General features: G+C 35.2%; 1 protein-coding gene across 4 annotated transcripts in view; it reads left to right on the top strand.

Moving 5' to 3' along the window:
- Positions 1-19,249, top strand: part of SYT14 (synaptotagmin 14) — an 81,629-nt gene that overhangs the window by 43,207 nt on the left and 19,173 nt on the right. For all 4 annotated transcript variants that reach the window (XM_054279964.1, XM_054279963.1, XM_054279962.1 and 1 more), the window contains 2 exons: positions 14,709-14,977; positions 16,859-17,308. In XM_054279964.1, the coding sequence (XP_054135939.1) occupies positions 14,709-14,977; positions 16,859-17,308 (719 nt within the window). The remainder of the gene's footprint in view (positions 1-14,708; positions 14,978-16,858; positions 17,309-19,249) is intronic.

Raw genomic sequence — 19,249 nt, 5'->3', positions numbered from 1 at the left:
GACTGTCTGGTATGCAGTTCCATTAGCCTGCTGGATGGATAATGTAAACATGTTCAGAATTTTAAGTATCCTATATGAGCAGCAGGTTAAAAATAGAGCTGATAAGAGCATGTGTATCTGAAAAATCCAAATCTTGGAGAATGAAACTACAAAAGGATCATGTCTTCAAGAGGCTGACTTCAGGTGTGAATTTCTTTCCTTTGAAACTGCTCAGCCCGAACAAATACAGCTGATGTGTGTGATTTGAACAGGTGACACAATTGCTGTTGGCTGCTGCAAAGCATTGACATCTGTACCAGAAAACACACTCACAACCAAAAGACCAGGACCAACCCTGTGGCTTTTGGCCAAAGAAGAGGGATTGTGTCTGTTCTGGTTCAAATTGGTCAAGATTTACTCTAGGGATCAGGCTAATTTCTTCACATCTTCTAGGAAGATATGATTTGTAATGGTGTTTGATTTTGCTCAAAATTTCTGTGCCTTTCTCTTCATGGTTAATCTAATAAGTTGTTTGGTTATTCCAGTGTTCTGCTCAGTCTGTAGTTCGGTAGCAAAATAATGACTTCTGAACTTTGCTTTGAAATCCTCAGCACTGTGCTAGTAAGATTTAAAAATAGTATCTTTTTAGAATTTTGCCCAAGTTCTTCCTGTGAATTTTAATAGAAAAAACCCACTACTCTGGAGTGAAAAGTACAATGTCATCTATATTACATTCTGTAAAGATTTATTATATTTCCAAGTGTTTCTGTTGCATCTGTAGCATTTGTGGCAATTTGATGAGTTAAATGAAAATTTTAAAAAATACTACTGCACTTATTTTCAACATGTGATTGATACAAACCAGAAAACTGGTCTAATTTTGCTTTAATTTTTACCAACCTTCTCAAAACTATTTTTCTTGGAATCCTTTGTATTTGGCTTTGTTAAATGCTATACATAATGCCAGAATGGAACTAGCTGTAGATTATAAGAATGAGAGAGAATAATGACTTTACAATTTTCATTTACTTACATCCTAGAATAGCAATAATCCCATGAAAATTTCCAACTGTATGTCTGACTTAAAAGCTGTTCTTTATGATGTTGATAATACTGCTCTGATATATTATTTTCTTTTCTCTCAACTCTTGGTTCATGAATTGTATATCCACACAAAAATGTGGCCAGCAGATAATTCTTGGGTAGCACTGGTAAAGTTTGAAGAGGTGCTTTGTGCTGGTGGTCATTCTCCCTCTTAATTGAGGAACAGTTAATCTGTTAAGAGATGGGCATCTAATGCTCTCCTTCAGACAAACTCATCATCCTGCTATTTGATACTGGCTGCTCTCTTGACTGTTTTCAGAGTGAAATTCCCTTCACTGGCAAGAAGAAGCACTGCTCCCAATCATCTGCTTGTCCTGGTGCCATTTCTTTCCTGTTAAGAGAACGCACTTTAGAAGAAGAAAATATTTTGAAACAGCAACAGTAGTTGTTATAAATGTTTAAGGAAATCTGTTGGCCACATAAGTCTTGGGAGCTACTGTGGCAATTTCCAGAGAACTTCAACATTTTGAAAAGGAGGAACTTTAGAGGGATAGTAACAATAGTAGTAATTTATCAAAAAAAGACTACTTTGCTCTTTAACTCTTCTCAGAGAGGAATTGGGGGAATCTCTTGTGTGTTTTTGTGCCTAGTGGAGATAGTCCAGGAGAATATTATACAGAGGAGAAATAATAGTATTTGTAGCAGTGAATGTAATAGCCTGAGTAGTGAGCCATTCTGTAAATATCTCCACTGTTCCACATGCTCTTTTGGTAGCACAGACAACTTAGCATAAATGCCACAATGTAGCAATGTCAATTTTGAGTTCCTTTTCCTTGTTCTCTTGCTTTTCTAGCTTTTTTTCTTTTAAAAGAAATTTTCAGGGGACAAAAAAAGAAGTGAGATTTAATTCTAGTTGAAAGTTCACAGTAAAAGCACTGTGTGGATTTTTTTGTCCCCAAAAGGAAGTTTGAGACAGTTAGAAGTTGAATTTAAAGGTTAAAAGAAATCCAGGGAAATATAAGTCTAGCCTACATTGGCACTGTTAGAAAAATGAAAATATTTAATGTTTCTTTACTTCATCAAGTAAAGAAATTTATAGAAAACTTGTGGAAAACTTGCAGAATGATACAGTTATTTCATAATACTATCAAGGGTAAGAGTCTGGGGTTTACGCATCAGTGTCTCTGGCTCAGATATTATACTTCAAATTCTCTGTATTTTAAAGCAGGGTTGAGCCTGTGGATGTGAAGAAGCCAAGTATTTTTTTTTGTTAAGTGTTTTGTTGTAATACTTAGAGAAGTTTAGATAACTGAGGAAAAGAGGTAAGAGCAGCATTTGTCTACTCAATCTTTACTGTCTTTCTTGCTCTTAGTTGCCACCATGACACTCATTTATGCAGTTGGTGTCTTTCCAATGATTTAATGCATTGAAAGTTGGGAGACGGTTCTGAGTCTCTGTCAAGTTTGTATTACAATAATTTGTTTTTCCTTCTGGTTATTCCCCTTTACTTTTCACACATAAATTCAGATTTGCTATCAGCACTTGGTTTTTGAATACTGTGTAAATTTTGCTGTCTCAGTGAGAGTCTTTTGTTTTTGAGAAGAGGTCAGAATACAAAAAGCATAATGGGAAAAATCTGTTTAACTGCCCTCTTCTCCACTGAATAAGTACAAATTATTCCCAGCTTGTTGGAAAGCAATCTGCATTTGAAAATGTCCATAAGAAATTGGTATAAAGAGGGAGTTTATGGGAGTTCTATTTACTCTAGTTTATGCATAATCTCAGAGTTGCATGTAATGTTTCTGCGACTCCTTTTAGAAATGCTCATTGAGATTTGCCGTGTTTTCCATCTTCTGTGGATATATTGATGTAGAAACACTTAAACTCTGTCAACTCAAAATAAGCAGCAAACTCAGAATTATTCCCATTTTCATTTCAACACTGTTTCAGTGGTGGTCAGAATAAATTAATTTATGTCTGTATCTTTTTTTCTTTTGTTTTCCTTGAGCAAAAGTCCTGGATTTCAGACAAAAAAAAAACCTGCTTGTTTATTTCATTACAAATGGTACTGTAGGCATGTTTGATTTTTATTTTTTTGGGTGGGAAGACGAAGACAAACACTTGAAGGGGTTAGATATTCATCCTGTATAGATGGCTTAGATTCCTACTGTGCCAGTTTTCTGGTGTTCGATAAGGCACACAAAGCAGTTGTGGGAGAAAGCATATCACTTGTATCCATGGTAACTCGAAAGATACTTTGGAACTCAAAAGGATGGAATAAGCCAGAGTAATAGGTCTCATTATAAGGGCAAAATACATAAAAGGTTCAGGCATATGCTTTTAATTAGTTGCCAAAAATAGCTGGAATCAGGGATGATGCAATGAAACAATAATTCTTGGTGTTAGAAATGAGCAACACTTGAAATCTAAAAGATGTGCTCAGATGAAAGGCTTTATCTTACCATCTTATGGGTATTCAGTCCATGAATACTAATAGGTCTGCACTGGTTTCTTAATCATGCTTAGGACATGAGAGTGCACACTGATAAAAGCTCCTGCAAGTCTCACATGACTGTAAGTTTCTGAAGTTCCATAGTGATGTTAATTCTCATGGCTGTGATGCATCTTCTTATGAATAGTATGTGCAAGGCATTCTCTGCTGTCTCACAAGAGCTCTGCTTGAAAAATAAATGTAATGTGTGCTTCTATGTAGGGATAACAAACAAGTAATTGAAAATGAAGATTAATTTGAGGTTAAAGATCCAGCATTTTTCAGAATAAGGGACTTTAATTAATTTTAAAATAGGTAGGTAAACATTGGGAAAAAGTGTGAAAACTTGAATGGATAGACTAGAATGGAATACCAGAGAACAAAAATAGTGCAATATATGAAGTACAAGATATAGAATATTTGAAAAACTATTTTAATGAAAATATTTGAACACAATGAATAATTTTGAAGTTTTCTATTTGAACATCAGTGTTTGTAAGGAATCCATCTTGTATTGCAGTGCAATTCTCCACATTATTTCCTCTGTTGCTATAGAAACTAATTCTAGTGCAGCTGTGATCGCTTATCAAAATTCTAATGTTTCAATAACCATTTCTTATTTTGAGTTATTTAAATAGCCTTGTCTTACTTTGAATCAAACTGCACATTTCATCACTGCTGAATTGTTGACTGGTCAAAATGTTAATGCAAAGTGATGGCAAATGCTGTGGGGTTGTGGTTTGGGTTCTTTTTTTTCTTTTTGCTGTCTAAGCTATCATACTTATTGTTAAAGTTGGAATAACAAGCAAATTAAGGCTCTTTTCACTTGTTAAATTTCAAAGGTCAATATTTGCTGTCTAACATCAGCATTTTGTAATGCACATTACTTCCTCACTGTAATCTCAATTATATTTAATATTACATCTACCTTAAATGGTTACTGGTACATGGCCATGGGGGTGTGTGTGTGTATGTGTGTATATATGTGTGTTTACATATATGTGTGTGTAAACTATTTTTAAGATGCTTTTAACATAAAGTATATGTGTTGATGTTTCCATTTTGTTGAAATAAAATTTTCAATGATACTATAGTAGAATGCCACCAGTTAGCAAAATATTCTGGATCTCTTTTGCTTCTTGTATTATTTGTTTATTTGCAATTAGGTTTGGGGTTTTTTTTTTGAGAAGAGGTCAGAATACATTGAGAAGAAGTCAGAATTTTTTTTTTTAGTGTCAGTAGTAGTGGATTTTGGGGATTTTTTGTGGTTTTTTTTGGCTGGTTGGTGGTTTTGTTTGTCTTCTTGTTTCTAACAATGGAAGTGCTACACTGGCAGGTCATACGTATTTAATGCAGGATGCAGCAACGTTCTGATTTTGAACCATGTTAAACATCATTCTGCTGGATATGTTTTCAACTGTAAGACTAAGACCTAAAAACTTCACTGACACCAAATTACAAGTAAGGGTGTGATGGTAATTGGCCTGGAGTCATGTGTTGTGTATTTCTGCTGCTGTAGCACAGCTACCAAAATGTTCCTGCAGTACTTTTCAGGATAATCACTGACTTTCTAATGAGCGTACACTAATTTCATGTAGAGTGAAATAAATAATTTTCAATTTTGAAATTATCATACAAACATTTTGCAGCTGTAGCTGTCAGACTTTGATTACTAATTAACTGCTCTGCACCACCTTTAAGTTTCTTATTCAGCAAGCAACATCAAACTGTAATTTCAAATTAGATATATAAATTTTTCCTAGTGTAAGAAAGATCTATGAGAAAAAAATTTTCATGGATAGGCATATTTTCACTCTGTGCCAATGGCCAGTAGGTTTATTATTGTGAGTATAAGACCATGACAACACCATTTTCCAGATACTGTCTGGGAAGTTCAGTGTGTTGAGAGTGACTGTTCCTTGATTGTTCAGTGCTGTTTGTTTGGGTGGATGGCATGGGAGAACAGCTCCTCTCCTGCTGTTTGCTGTGGGCTGAGGCATCATGCTCTAGCTCTCAGGAGCCTTTATGCAGCTGGGCCACTGTTTTCTCATCCTCATAAGCTCTTGCTTAGCTCTTATGGCTGCTGCTGTGGCTGAATGAAAATATCTTTACCAGCCAGACTCATATTCATTTAGTCTTGTCAAAATGCAGAAAGTTACCTATTTTGTGAGTTGTATGACAACTGTGGAAACATAGCAACACCTACCTCATACATTGCATGTAAGCCTAGTAAAGCAGCTCCTCTGTGACAGTAGGAGGTCTCAGAAGCGCCGCAAAGAAGTGCAAGAAATTTAGTTTTGAATAATTGTGTTTCTTTATGCCTGGAGAAACTTGTTTGAGGCCTTGCTGGAGTGAGCAGAACAGACTGACATGCTCCCTGCTGGTTAATCTGTGCCTTTTCTGTGAATTCTTAGCCCTCTTACTGGGTGTGTGAAGGAAAGATACGTTGGATTCGAAGCATATCCATTTCCTGTGATTTCACAGTGTCTATTTTGCCTTTCTTTTTCTGTAGAGTTGGCTGTGTAAATGATACCAGAACCATTCCTAAGTGAACTTTGTACAGATGCTAATGTCTGAAAGGTTTTAGAGGAGTTCTTGACCCTACACAGACAATTTTCTTCTATTGTTGACCTGTTGGGTGCTCCTGCAAACTGAGATCATAGTAGATTTTTTTTCTGGGTTCTAGCTGCTTTTTTATTTAGTAAAGTTATGAGAACAAAACAAAACAAAATCTGATTTTTCTAGAATGTTTTTACCAGAAATACTTTAATATACTGCAGCAGGGAAGGCAGTCCATTTTGCTAGAGCAAGTCACTGAGCCAGTATGTCAAGGAAAGTGCCTGAAGAGATAAGAGAAATCAAGGTCCTTTGCAATTCTAGGATCTGAATAAATAATTACCACTGTCTTTCCACCTAAAGGAAGAATAACAATAAATATAAAATATAAATGCAGAAATACATGCTAATTGTGGGAAGTGTCTTGCCTCTCCTGGAATGTAACTAGCTGTGTTCTCGAGGTTGTGCAGATTTTCACCTACAAATATGGATATTTCCACTCATCAGACATCACTGTTTTCTCTTTTATCTCTTTGCTCTGTTGACATTGCTTTTTTCTCAGATCTGAACTACTTTTTTGCATGTCATATGTTGTTTTATTTTCCCATTCCTCCACCTTTCTTCCTCTGTCATTTTTGCTTTGTTATTTTACCTGTTTGTAAATTTTCATTCCTGCTTGCATCTTGTCTGTTTTTTATTTCTCTCATTGCACATTCTCATTTTCTATGCAGATCTACTAAAATTTTCTCTTTTTATTTCTTTTCTTTGTTTATTTGACAACAAATCACTCTTTTTTCCCTGAATCATTGCACTACTTTCTCCTTTTGCCTTTTTTTCCCCTATTCCCTGTACCCTCTTTCCCACATTCCCTGTATCCTTTTTCCCACCTGCATGATTTATTTTTTATTTTCTGTTCCTTCTCTTCCACTGCAAAGCTGATGATATTGGAAAATTCTGTGGGGGTGTGTATATATATGAGAGGTTTTCATGTTGATGGTGTTATATTTATGGGAATTTTTCATTTCAGTGGTGGTATTAATTTCTAGTGTATTTTAGATTAATAATAATAATTTTAAAACCTGAAGTATAAAAAATAATAATTAAAACAAACAAACAAAACCAAACCCTCAAAAACCAACAGAAGAAGTGGCCAGAGTACTAGTTGTAAAATACTTGGTTTCTGTTTTTCTGTTCCACAGTTCTCTGAAAGCTTTCTGTGATGAGGGGCACTTCTGAGCTAGATTCACAGCAATCTTTATTGTCTTGTTTTCACCCTGTACTTCAGTTCTCCATCCATAAAATGCCAAACCTGTTAACTTCTACTACTATAACACTACCATAATCCACCATAATATATATTTCACTTATATCTGTGTTACCAGCTGTGAGATAGCCAAATTGTGATCATATAGCTAGCTGAAGTAGATAGGCAGAAAATTTAAACCCTACTGAAAGGTTTTATGCATAATCCTTGTAGTGCTGCTTTGTTAGTAACCCACTCCAACAGAGAATCCTTTGCTGTCAAAAATGCTGTGAAAACAAGGCAAAGGAATCAAGCATTGTGTTCCTATTCTGTAAGCAATTCTTGATGCAAAGTATCTTTTATGGTTCATTTTCACCTGTTTCTATTTATTAGAAAGCTTAAATGGTAAGGAATTTTACACCCTTTTTTAAAATTGCAAAATGCAGCTACCAGGGTAGAGGTATTTTTAAGAAACCATGAAGTTACTGCATTTTAAGTTGCAGAAGGAGTTCTCAATAAGAGAGCAGTTTTATTTTACCTATAATAAAAGTATGGGAAAAAGAGTGATGGAATTCTGATAGTTAAATACTGTAAGTATTGTATATACTGCTGAACACATCTTGTGTATATCAGTAAATGAATTAAGATCTTGAAAGGGGAGTTTTGTGTCACTTTGAAAACGTTGTATTTTTTTGGTTTTTGTCAAATATAAAACCAAATGTGCCTGATATTAGATGCAAAAACATTAAAATGCTTGAGAAAATTATCCACCCAACACGTTAATCTTGCTTTCTAATCATGGTTTGTTTCCTCATTTGAGACTGAATAGAGTGAGAGCAGGAACATTACAGGAATATTAGCTGTGTGTTACAATACTTCACTGGGAATTGATTTTAGACCTCTGTGGGATCTTTTTCACCTTTTCAGTACTTCATTGCTGCTCAGCTCCTGTGCTTAATACCACAGCTGTAGTAGAATTAAACTGGACTGGAATTTGAGCTTTCATTTAAGGTGATAACTGTACTCAAAAGAAGTATAGCAATGACAGGAAAATATTTCCTACGCCCATATCCTGCTGCTACTGTTTGGAGGTATGAGGGAGGTGCTGCTGTGCACATACTGGTGAGAAATTGGGGTTCTCAGGGGCCTGGGATGCTTCATAGTGGGGGGAGTTTTCAAAGCTTTTAGCTGTTAAGCTCTGAATTTCCCTAAAGCATCCATAAATGCTGGTGAGAGAGCCGAATTTGGGAGAATTTTCACAGAGATGATAAAAGGCATTTCCTTGTCACTAAGATACTCCTAAGATTTCAAAGCTGGTTGTCAATCACCCTCAGCAAGCAGGACTTCTAGCATATTTTAAAAGAGGGAAGAATAAATAAAAGGAAGATTCAGTGGATTCATTTAACTTATTACCTTTTTGGAAGTGATATTTTTCTAACAATTTTGATAACTTGGAAAAAACAGTGAGCAGAGCTGCATAAGAATACCTGTTCATTTATTAAGTTAGTCAACATAGTGATCTGAAAAGTATTGTAAAGGAAATTTGGCTGCTTATAAAAATAGTAAAAGTGTAACCAGCATCTAAATGGAAAGGAAAATACATTTTTTCTACGTAAATGGGCATATGCTTTATCTAAGGAAATAAAATTAAGGGGAAGCAAACAATTTCACTTCTTAAAGATCACAGCTTTCAAAAAGCTTTAGAGCTGAATGGGTCTCAGAAAACAAGAGATTTTAAAATTAAAAAAAAAAGTATTCTAGAGCTTGATATATTGATATTCACGTCAATAAAAGATTAAAAATATTGAACCATTAGATTTAAGTATTATTTAGATGTATTCTGGACAACTGAAAAGTAGAAATACAGAACCAGGTAGCAGAAATCCTTCCTATTCCAATTAATATCAGTGCTCTATAAGGAACCAGAGAATGATACTTTAATTGAAAACAAATTAATTCAATAGATGGCAATGTATAATTTTCATTGAAAGACGACCAAAATATTTGGGAAGGAAACAAAAGAATGACTTTGACAGCTAGTTCCCAATAATGCTTTTAATAATGTATTTGTACTTAAAATGTTATAAATGGCACTAATTTTGGAAAGAGACTTTTTTTTTCACTAGTGCTGGGCTTTTCTGTATTACTCCATAAAACAGACCATAAATTCTTACAAATAAGAAGTGTTTTAGTAAGTACAGAGAGCAAAGAGTAAATTTCTTTTTTAGGGAAACAAAACACAGCTGTAATTCTACAAGCTCAAGATGTAAACAGACACAGTAAAAAAAAAAAACTATGTGTGTTTCAGTTGGTCTTAGACCTTTCCTGTGGAAGAAAATTGAAGTTTTAAGGACTGGACATAAAGATAATTCTATAATTTTGATTTTCTTTATTTAAAAAGCAAAAGAGAACATTTTTATTACATGAATAACCGGTAGCATTAGCTTGAGAGAATGAGGAAAATGCAGTGCTAAAAGCTTCACGTGACATCAGGTGTAAATGACAGCAATGCTGTTTTGATTTCCACAGATCTGGGAGTAATCTCATAGTGTATGGAATTTTTAAAGTTTAGGAAGCAGAGTTATCTATTAATGGAGAAAAAAAACCCCAGTCGAACAGATACTATACTTTTTCTTGTTTACAGTGAATTGTCTAATGTAGAAGATAGTTCACCTGTGAATAGAAGTCTGAAATGTGGCAAATGCAAGAGGAAAGCAAATGCAAAAAGAAATAAATTTTTTTCTGTTGTTCACAATAACCTCATACCACTCCTATATTCCCCTTTTTTCTTTAAGCATGACTCATGCCACAACTCTTTTGGAAAAGAAATAGAATAATGCCAAGGTAATTTGTTGTTCTGTGAAATAATTTGGGTTTTGTCCTCACAAAAATGCATGTAAGCTTTTAATTTTAAAGGAAGGAGAGGCCTGAGGTTTCATTCAATATTTAATGTTTATATTTATACTCCCTGTAATGTGGGGTAATTCAGTCAACATAATATTTTTGGATGGTAGAAAAGTTCAAACATGAAAATTCCATTTGGACTGTCTGTGCTGCCTATCAGAAATCTCTAAGGGTATTTAATCATTCAGAATAAGAAAGGTTTCTTTAATTTTTAAACATGTATTTCATTTTATGTTTTATTTAAATTCTCTTAACATTTACATAGAACCCCTTGAAGGCTTGAAAACTTGAAATTTACGTTTGATTAAAAAAAATAAATAATTGTGTAGCAGAGTATGAGCAGAGATATATTAGAGAAAGGAAAGGTACCATTGGAGTATGAAGATATTCTGACAATTACAAACATGACTTGCAAAAATTACTGATTTATGAAGTGATTATTTATTTTAAAGGAACTGGAAGCCAGATTCCAGTAGGGGTGTTGTGATACTGTTGCCTCCCACAACAATGTGAATTTTTAAAGAACTGCTGTACATGAGGAACTCGAAGCTGCAGAAGTGTAGTTAATTATGGCTTATGAGACAGGGGAATTAAAGGCACAAGGGTAGTTTCTTTTTCCATGTTAAGAGATGGGTGTTCTTGGAATTACTCAGGAAATATGGGCTAAGGGGGACTGGGTTGGTGCTGCTGCTGTGAACCTTTGGGAAAAATAATTACGATAGGAAAGTATTAATGCTGTAAACATGGGAAAAGGACATCACCAGCTGTACAGTGGGATGTGCAGCCTGGCATGGTCCATGAGAGACCAGAACAGAGAGGAGAAATGAGCAGCTTTGGAAGAAGCAATTTCAAGTAGTAACTGAAAACGTAAAGGGTTTCTTATGATAAACTTCTGCATCTTTAAACTTTGATTCCCTCCCAGCAAAATGACTGAAAATTTTCTGAATTTTCTCATAGTTACCAATTGTATGTTCCAGGAATGCTCAGTTTGGCCTAGGTTGCTGTGTTAAGTTAAACTCACTAGTTAGTGAGTCTCTTGAGGTTGATGGCAAGGTATGTATCAGCCCCTTCCACTTGCAACCTGTCCTACAGGACCTTAGGAAAACAGATGACCCTTCACTGCTTAACAAGCAATACTAAAAAGAAGATATTTATTTACTTCTGACTTAAATGTGCTGATGACAGTTTACATGCTGTAATCTCTGAGTCTACCAGCAAAATGCTAATTGCTCAGGTTTGTCAGGTATTTCGTTTATTTCTGGTTTCTTCAGCTATTAAGCAAGGTCCTTACTATCACCATTAAGTGACTCTTTTCCCAGCTGACTGAGGGAGGATGAAAACTTTTATTAAAGCAGTTACCCCTTTAAAAAGTGTTTATTCAAATCTTCCTATTGACACTAATACACTGTACTCTCAATTTAGAGTTTACCAAATACTCATTACTAAACAAATTTAGTTTCACTCATATCATGAGAATGCCAAGCATTTTCACATACTTTGGGTGGAGAACTGAATGTAAGGTTCTGTCTTTCTATTCTTCTTTCTTTCTTTCTATTTGTCTTTTCTCTGTTGTGCCATTTTCTGGCTGGTAGGAACCTCAGACTAAACCTGATTTGATTTCTCCGTGATTGTATCTTACTTCCACTTTTGGGACATATGCTGGCTTGTTTTTTACCCTATCTAGTCCAAGGTGATGTGGTTATGTAATATGATTATTTAATTTACAAATGAATTTACAAAAAGTATTTTCTATGTGATTTGAAAATTGCATAGAAGCAATGCAATGATTAATTTTAGATTTTCAGTGTACCCATTTGCTTGTAACTCTTTAGCAGCTATTATTAGTCACATTCAGTGGTCTTTGGGAGGTATTCCTTGGCTTTGTCACAGTACAGAAGTATACATAGCTGTGTCCAAAACTTGCAACTTAAATAAAGGGTATGAGGTATGTGACACACAGGGGTTTCATGTGTAAATATGCACACATTTCAGGTCATCTTGCCTTTCAGCTCCAAATGTTCTCCAATACAATTCGTGATAAGCCAGCAAGCACTAGCAGTGGTTTTGTACTTTAAACTTTGATACTTATGCAAAATTTTTTTAGACAGGTTGTCACTACTTCTAAGTAATTTTTAAGGAAAATACCCAGGATCAGATATTTAGTATTGCTGTATTCACTACTGTCTGTGATATCACTTGTCTTTGATACAATCAGTCATTAGAATGTCTCGATGGAATTCAAATCTTCATGTTTTTCAAAGAACCGTAGCAAAAAAATTTCATTTTATTGCATCATTTACTGTGGGGAGGGGGAAATTAAAATGAGACAGTTTCACCTTGAGAATTAATTTGAAAACTTTCATATCTTTTTTTTTGTACAGAAGGCTGTTGTTCAAAACCAGTTTATAACTCTCTAGACAGAAGCGTCTCTAGATTTTTGATCCCAGATACTTGTTTTAAGAATTTACATGCTATTTCAGTTTGTTAAACTGAAATTTGAAAAATATGTAGTTAAAACCTGTCCCAGTGTTTTAGCTTTTTCTGAGATTTTTGAGTCATAGTTGGTTAATAAGAATTTTGTTTTCACTTCTCCCACGCCTACATTAAAAGCACCTTTTCTGTCACACAGCCTTTACAGTTTTCCCATAGGGACATATAATGGAGTTCATCAAAGTGAAAAAAGTGAGTCACACAGTCATTTATTTACTCATGTAAGACAATAATGGTGTTGATAACTACCTGGACACATTTTCATTTCGTTAGATTATGGAAAAGCTGTTAAAAATTCTTATCAGACTTGATGACAAGTGAACAGAAAGAAACTCAGGGCTGCCAGGTTGTTACCGTCTCATTTAATGCCGTTTGTTGCCTTTTGGCAACAATGAGAAGAAATGCTATTTTTCTGAATTTTCTAGAATATTTAATTATATAGATTATGACAAAGAAGTCCAGTTTTCATGGTATAGGCAGTCAAATGATGCACATCTTTATTTTATTATGATTAAAATATCAGTTTAGATTCTATGTCTATCTAGTTTCATGGGCATGAGTTGCCTAATATTCATAGGTGAGGTTTCATGTTTTTCTGCTAGACAGATGACTACAATTCAAGTATAGAATTCCCTGCTGTCTGTTTTGTTTTCCAGCCCTGAGGGACTGGAATTTCAAGAGCTAGTAGCACTGACTCACTAACAGCAGAAAACCTTTTGCAAGAGTGCTGGAAAAGTATTTTGGAATCATTCTGAATGGCAGGCTGGCTCTGATGGGTTTATCAGAGATGAGAGGGTTCCTGACAGTGTTTTCATCTTGTGGGAGTGTTTTAATTACTTTTTTGCTATGGTTCTTTTAGGAGCTGTTGAAATAGAGAAGAACCCTGCATTCCCCCGTTAATACTTTCTTTAACTTGCTTGTTTGGTAGGTTTTTCTGTGTGTGAAATGGTATGTTTGACACCAGAAAGCATTTTTGCTTTGAAATTTTTATGTATAAGGTACTTCTTTATGTCAGGGGCGTTGAAATCTTCATAGAAACCTCTACAGAAAATGTAAACAAAATCTGAGACAGTTCTTTACCTGTCCTTGATATTCCTTTCTTTTCAGCTGCTGCACACCTTGCTGTCTTTTCCCTATTCTATTAAACTGTGTAATGCTGCGTAGTAAAATATGAGATAAAAAATGGAAATGTAATTTTTTTGAATTAGCTTTCAGTGTCTGTAGCCATGCATCAGGTTTAATTTCTGAGATGTATAACCACATTTGTATCTATCTATCTAGTGTGAAAAGCAAAGATGGTCAGCATCAAGTATTCATCCCAAGCACAAGATTGCTCTTGATCCTTTTTCCACTGTCTTTAGTGACTAGAGGTAGTGTGTAACTTCCAGACACTGGATACGCACCCTTTAGTTGTCCTTAACAAGTAATAAGGAATCTGAGACACTGCTTCACATTTTAAATTCACTGGTGAGCAGAGTTCATTTGTGTGAAAGGTTGTCTTTTTTAGTACCTTACTTGTCTTCAGAGTTTAATTTAGTATCTCCCTGGTGGGCAACTGCATGGGAGGTAATCAGCTTGACATCATGGCTTTAGGGAGTGCATTTTGTTTCCATAATTGGCCTACATTCCATCTGCACACAATCTGAATTAAGATATCCAAAGGTTTTTGCAAGGTAAGCATCCCTGAAATTCAAGCCTTGAATTTTTGTCATGTCATATCAGTGCTATATTTATTTCCGTGTGGTTTGCACAATCTATTCTGACTATACACTTAAAACTTTGCTTTTATCTAAATTTCTTTCATCTGAGAGATCATTCATTTCAGTTTTGAACATTTTTTTCTGTAGTATTTTTCATCTGATTTGAAATGTAAAGTTAAAAAAAAAAGCCATACATAGATTTTTAAATTCTCTGTCCAGGCATTTAGATTTACATTTTCCACAGAACTGTTTGAACAGTGAACAATCAGAAAGTAAGCAAAGCATTTTCACTTATTCTCAGCAAACTGCATTCAGAGGATGAGAAGAACACCTCCGCTGGATGAACTGCAGCCACCTCCATACCAGGATGACAGTGGCTCCCCTCATCTTTCCTGTACACCTTCTGAAGTTGGAGACAGCAAATGTGAATATTCCCAGTGCAGCAACAGCCCAAGGTGTTCATATAAGTGCCCAAGTGAGGGAAGCACGGGACATGAAATAGAAAGCTTTCATAACAAAGGGTATGAAGAGGATGTTCCCAGTGACAGCACAGCGGTTCTTAGTCCAGAGGTAAATGGAAATAGCTGAGCGTGGTGAAAAACTTCTTTAATCTAAAGATCAATGCACAGTTATACAGGCACTAATACTCCTGCTCATTTAATTTAAGAAAAAAAGTAGTTTGTCAGAAAATAGGACACTAAGATTTCAGATTGCTGTAGTTACCTTTGTGGCATCTTAGCTTTTAAACCAGTTCCCAGTAAGAGTGAATTATTTTTTAAACCGTTTTAAACCAGTCAGAAAATTTCATCACATTGTAAAGACTGTAGTCAAAATTTTTCCACATGGTTTTTCAGGCAACATAAATTAACTTCTCTTAATGCCCTTTTTAACCACTTTTCTAAAAACCCTCTAATTTATGAATCCCAGCACTTTTTCAAACTGAACGCCCCATAATGTAAAATAAGTTTTATGAAAAAAAAAAAATTGCAAAGGTTTTTTTTTTGATGCTGTTCTTGTGATTTGGGCCACTTAATGTTCCTATTTTTGTGCTATAGATTGTAATGATATATATATATTTTTTTATATGAAGAAACCAACTTTTTTGACGCGTATTTCATTGAAATGCCTTTAGCAACCAGTTACTGCACTGACATCTATGGGTGAAGTCTAATTAGTGATGCCATGTGCAGAAGAAGCTCTTTTGCTACAAATTTGTCTTTTGTTGCCACCAGAAGTTTTGGAGTATGTGTTAGAGCTCAGCCCTGATGTTTCTGTCTAAGCAGCCCTGTTGGTAGTTGATGATGTGTACCTGGGGTGTTGGTGCAAGGTCTGGAAGGCCCAGCTGCAAGCCCTTCCCATTTTGTGTCACTCAAGACGTTAATGTAAGCATATTCAGTAAGAACTGAGAATGCTGCCAATGTTTTTTTATAGCCACTCAAAGCTTCAGGAGTGAAGCCTTTACAGGAATGCATTCCCACAGCTATCTGGCAGCCAGGTTAAAATAAGAACATTTCTTAGCCCAGAAGGCTTTGTCTTGGCATCTATTTGTTCATGTAAACAAGCTTATCTTTGATAATGTGAAGACACACTTAAAATACCTTTGTTTTACATACTCGGAATAATTTATTGTATGAGCAGTGGGTTGACCTGTACTTGTAAATATTTTCTGTTTCAGTCTCCCTATCAAACTGGCTGTTGTAATTTTTATAGGGGATCAGTATTTTATTCAAAATTTGAAGTGACAATAAACCATCTGAATTTTAAGTTTAAAATACAATTTTGGGATTGAATATGGTTTACAGAGAGTTCAGAAGATGAATTCAAAACAGATACATCTTCTGCAGTTCTGGTAAAATTACATGAATAAAACCTTGAGAGTGACATTCTTGGCCATAGCAGAGGGGTTGGAACTAAAAGATACTTAAGGTCCCTTCCAACTCAAAATTTTCTGTGATTTTATGTTTCTATGATAATTTTTGGCATATTCATATAACTCTTGCGGACTGCAACAGGAGCTGTGTGTGTAAGGTTTGGAATTCCTGTGTTCTTTGCTGGCATCTCACTGTGCTCTCAATCATTCGCTGTCTCTTCAAGCAGTGTAATAGGTGAACTTTAAAATGCATGTGTGAAATAAGGTGATTTTATCTTGTAACAAATGTATATACTTTTTAACATGTGAGGCACAGAAGAAGAGATCATTACAGCTTAAGTCAATCTTAGTTCAGACTGATTGGCTCCTGGCTTTTGGTGGTATTGGCCAGGTAAAGTCTTGATTTCATCTTGGCTGCCATCTCCTTGGGCTTTCAGTGCTTAATAACCTTGTTCAGGAAATGAACAAAAAGATCATAGTGGCTTCATATTGTCTGGAGTATACCATAATTTCCATGCCAGATTTAATAATAGAATACAATAAATAAATAAATAAATGGCTTTTTTTGTCTTCTTCTTCAGGATATGTCAGCTCGAGGATCATCTTCACAGCTTCCTAAACCTTTTGATCCTGAGCCAGTAGCTAAATATGGCACACTGGATGTGACTTTTGACTATGACTCACAGGAACAGAAGCTTTTGGTGACAGTGACAGCTGTCACAGACATTCCAACATACAGCAGGACAGGTGGAAGCTCATGGCAAGTACACCTAGTTCTTCTCCCTATAAAGAAGCAGAGAGCAAAAACCAGCATCCAGCGGGGACCGTGCCCTGTCTTCACAGAGACATTCAAATTTAATCACGTCGAGTCAGAGATGATTGGGAATTATGCGGTTCGCTTTCGACTGTACAGTGTACGGCGCATGAAAAAGGAGAGGGTTGTGGGAGAAAAGATTTTTTACTTGACAAAATTGAATCTTCAAGGGAAGATGTCAGTGCCAGTGATACTGGAACCTTCTTACAGTCTGCCTGTAAGTATTAAATGAGGCAGAATAAGAATGCAGTGAGATACAGTGTCCTGACTTCTGAATAAGAATAGTGCGTGTATTTATAGAGTCATCACATCCACTCAGTTTTTTGAACAATCATAGCGCTGCATTAGCACAATGAAAATTTCCTTAGAGCTTCTGTAAGTACATTCACTTTCCACCTGCAAAAGCTGGCCCTATTTTTCCTTTTAATTACTTAGAAATTTCCAGTCCATAAATAGTGATATAGTGGTGAATGTATGTTTCTTTGCATATAGATATGTATATGTATGTAATAATATTATCTTTACCACTTGCAGCACTTCAATTTAAGAAGAAAAACACACCAGAGTGGAATAAAAAGAAGCTACACTAGCAAATGTCCTCCATCTGTTGCTATTAAGTCTTGGTTGAAAATAGGTATTTTCCTTGAAAGAAAGAAAGATAGGAAAGAAGAATTTTGAGTGTATAAATCAATTTTTAATAACTTCACATTAGAACCTTGGAAATAGTTGATTTCTGGTTCAGTCTGAAGTGAAAGGTAGTTGAAATTGAAAAGGATTTTTTCTGAAAAAAATACCCCTACCTATCTGATGAACAAAATTATTCGTCCCCCAAATAATATTTCTAATAAAGCAAAGCAACAATAATTAAGGATCAACATAGGTATCATTATCAATAAACACAGAAGATCACTAAATTGGCAGTGATCACCATCTTCCTTTTTAAGAATTTAACTATGCTTTTGTCCAGAACAAGAATGTTTGTCATGTTGTGGTCTGGGCATCCTGGACTAGAGGTGCTTTGGTGTTCCTTGCTTAAGAGTTGCATGTGTGATATATTACAGATACATTTTGGGGAGAAAAAAATTATGATTATCAAGGACGATTCATATTTGGTCACTGTATGTATTTTGTGGTTTGGGGTTTTTTTTAACAATCCATAAAAGTATAAGAGGGGGAAAAGGGAAAGAAAGGAAAATATATTTTAGGTGAAGCAAAGCAATTAATTTGTTCTGCATTTTGAAAAAAAGTTTGGATTCATTGAAATAGCATTTCTGGTGAACATGAGTATTGCCAAAGACTCAAAATAAAAGGCTGTTGTATTTAATGACTGAAAATATATTTATTATTAAAAGCTGAAGTTAAATCATGGATCTGGTGGAGGATCAGCTGACAATAGAGCAGATTCCTCATGGTTCCTTAAGAAGCACAAATCAATCTAATCTAAGGATGAAATGGTTCACCTCTCTAGAACAAACTTTGTTAGTGAAAAGTTTGCTAATTTCACAGCTTGGAAAAAAGGACCCCATGACCCAAAACACTGAATATTCTAAAGGTACTTGCTTAATTTGCGTGTTTTCCATAAGTTTGTGTATAAAATTTACTAAAGTAAGTGGAAAAGGGCAATGAATGGGCCATGTATGTGATTGATTGGCGTATCCCACATGCACACTGGTTATTCTTCAGTATTATTTTCTTGAGGTTTTGTGATAGGCAGAATAGAAACAGGTTCCATAAGGCATGAAAAATTATAGCTTATTCCTTATGTTCTGGTATGATAAGGCATGGTGTGTCAGCATTTTCTGCCCCTCAGTGTTTGGGGGCTGGAACAAGAATAAGGAATATTGGTAGAAAGTGAAGGGATCTTTCAGAGTTTGTTGTTGTAACAGGATTTAAGCAGCTCTACCTGTTGCTGGAAAGGATCCTTCAGAGTCATGATAGCTTGAATAAGGAGCCATAGTCTTCTGGAACTACGCAAATCAGGCTTTAAACCTTTGGGAATTGATTAACTTTTGAGTTTATAGGTATTTTTATCTTATTATTTATAGCCAATATAATATTTTTTCAGTAAGCAGATTTATTGCAGGATTTAACATCTATTTGTTTTGCAAGAGTGTTAAAATTCATTTTGTTTTTAGGATGTATGACTGGAAGTAAGAGG

Source organism: Melozone crissalis, unplaced genomic scaffold, assembly GCF_028551555.1.
Source record: "Melozone crissalis strain CALT ecotype California unplaced genomic scaffold, PUWL_Pcris_2 ptg000027l_1, whole genome shotgun sequence".
NCBI lineage: Eukaryota > Metazoa > Chordata > Aves > Passeriformes > Passerellidae > Melozone > Melozone crissalis.
This window is presented reverse-complemented; position numbering and strand designations above follow the sequence as displayed.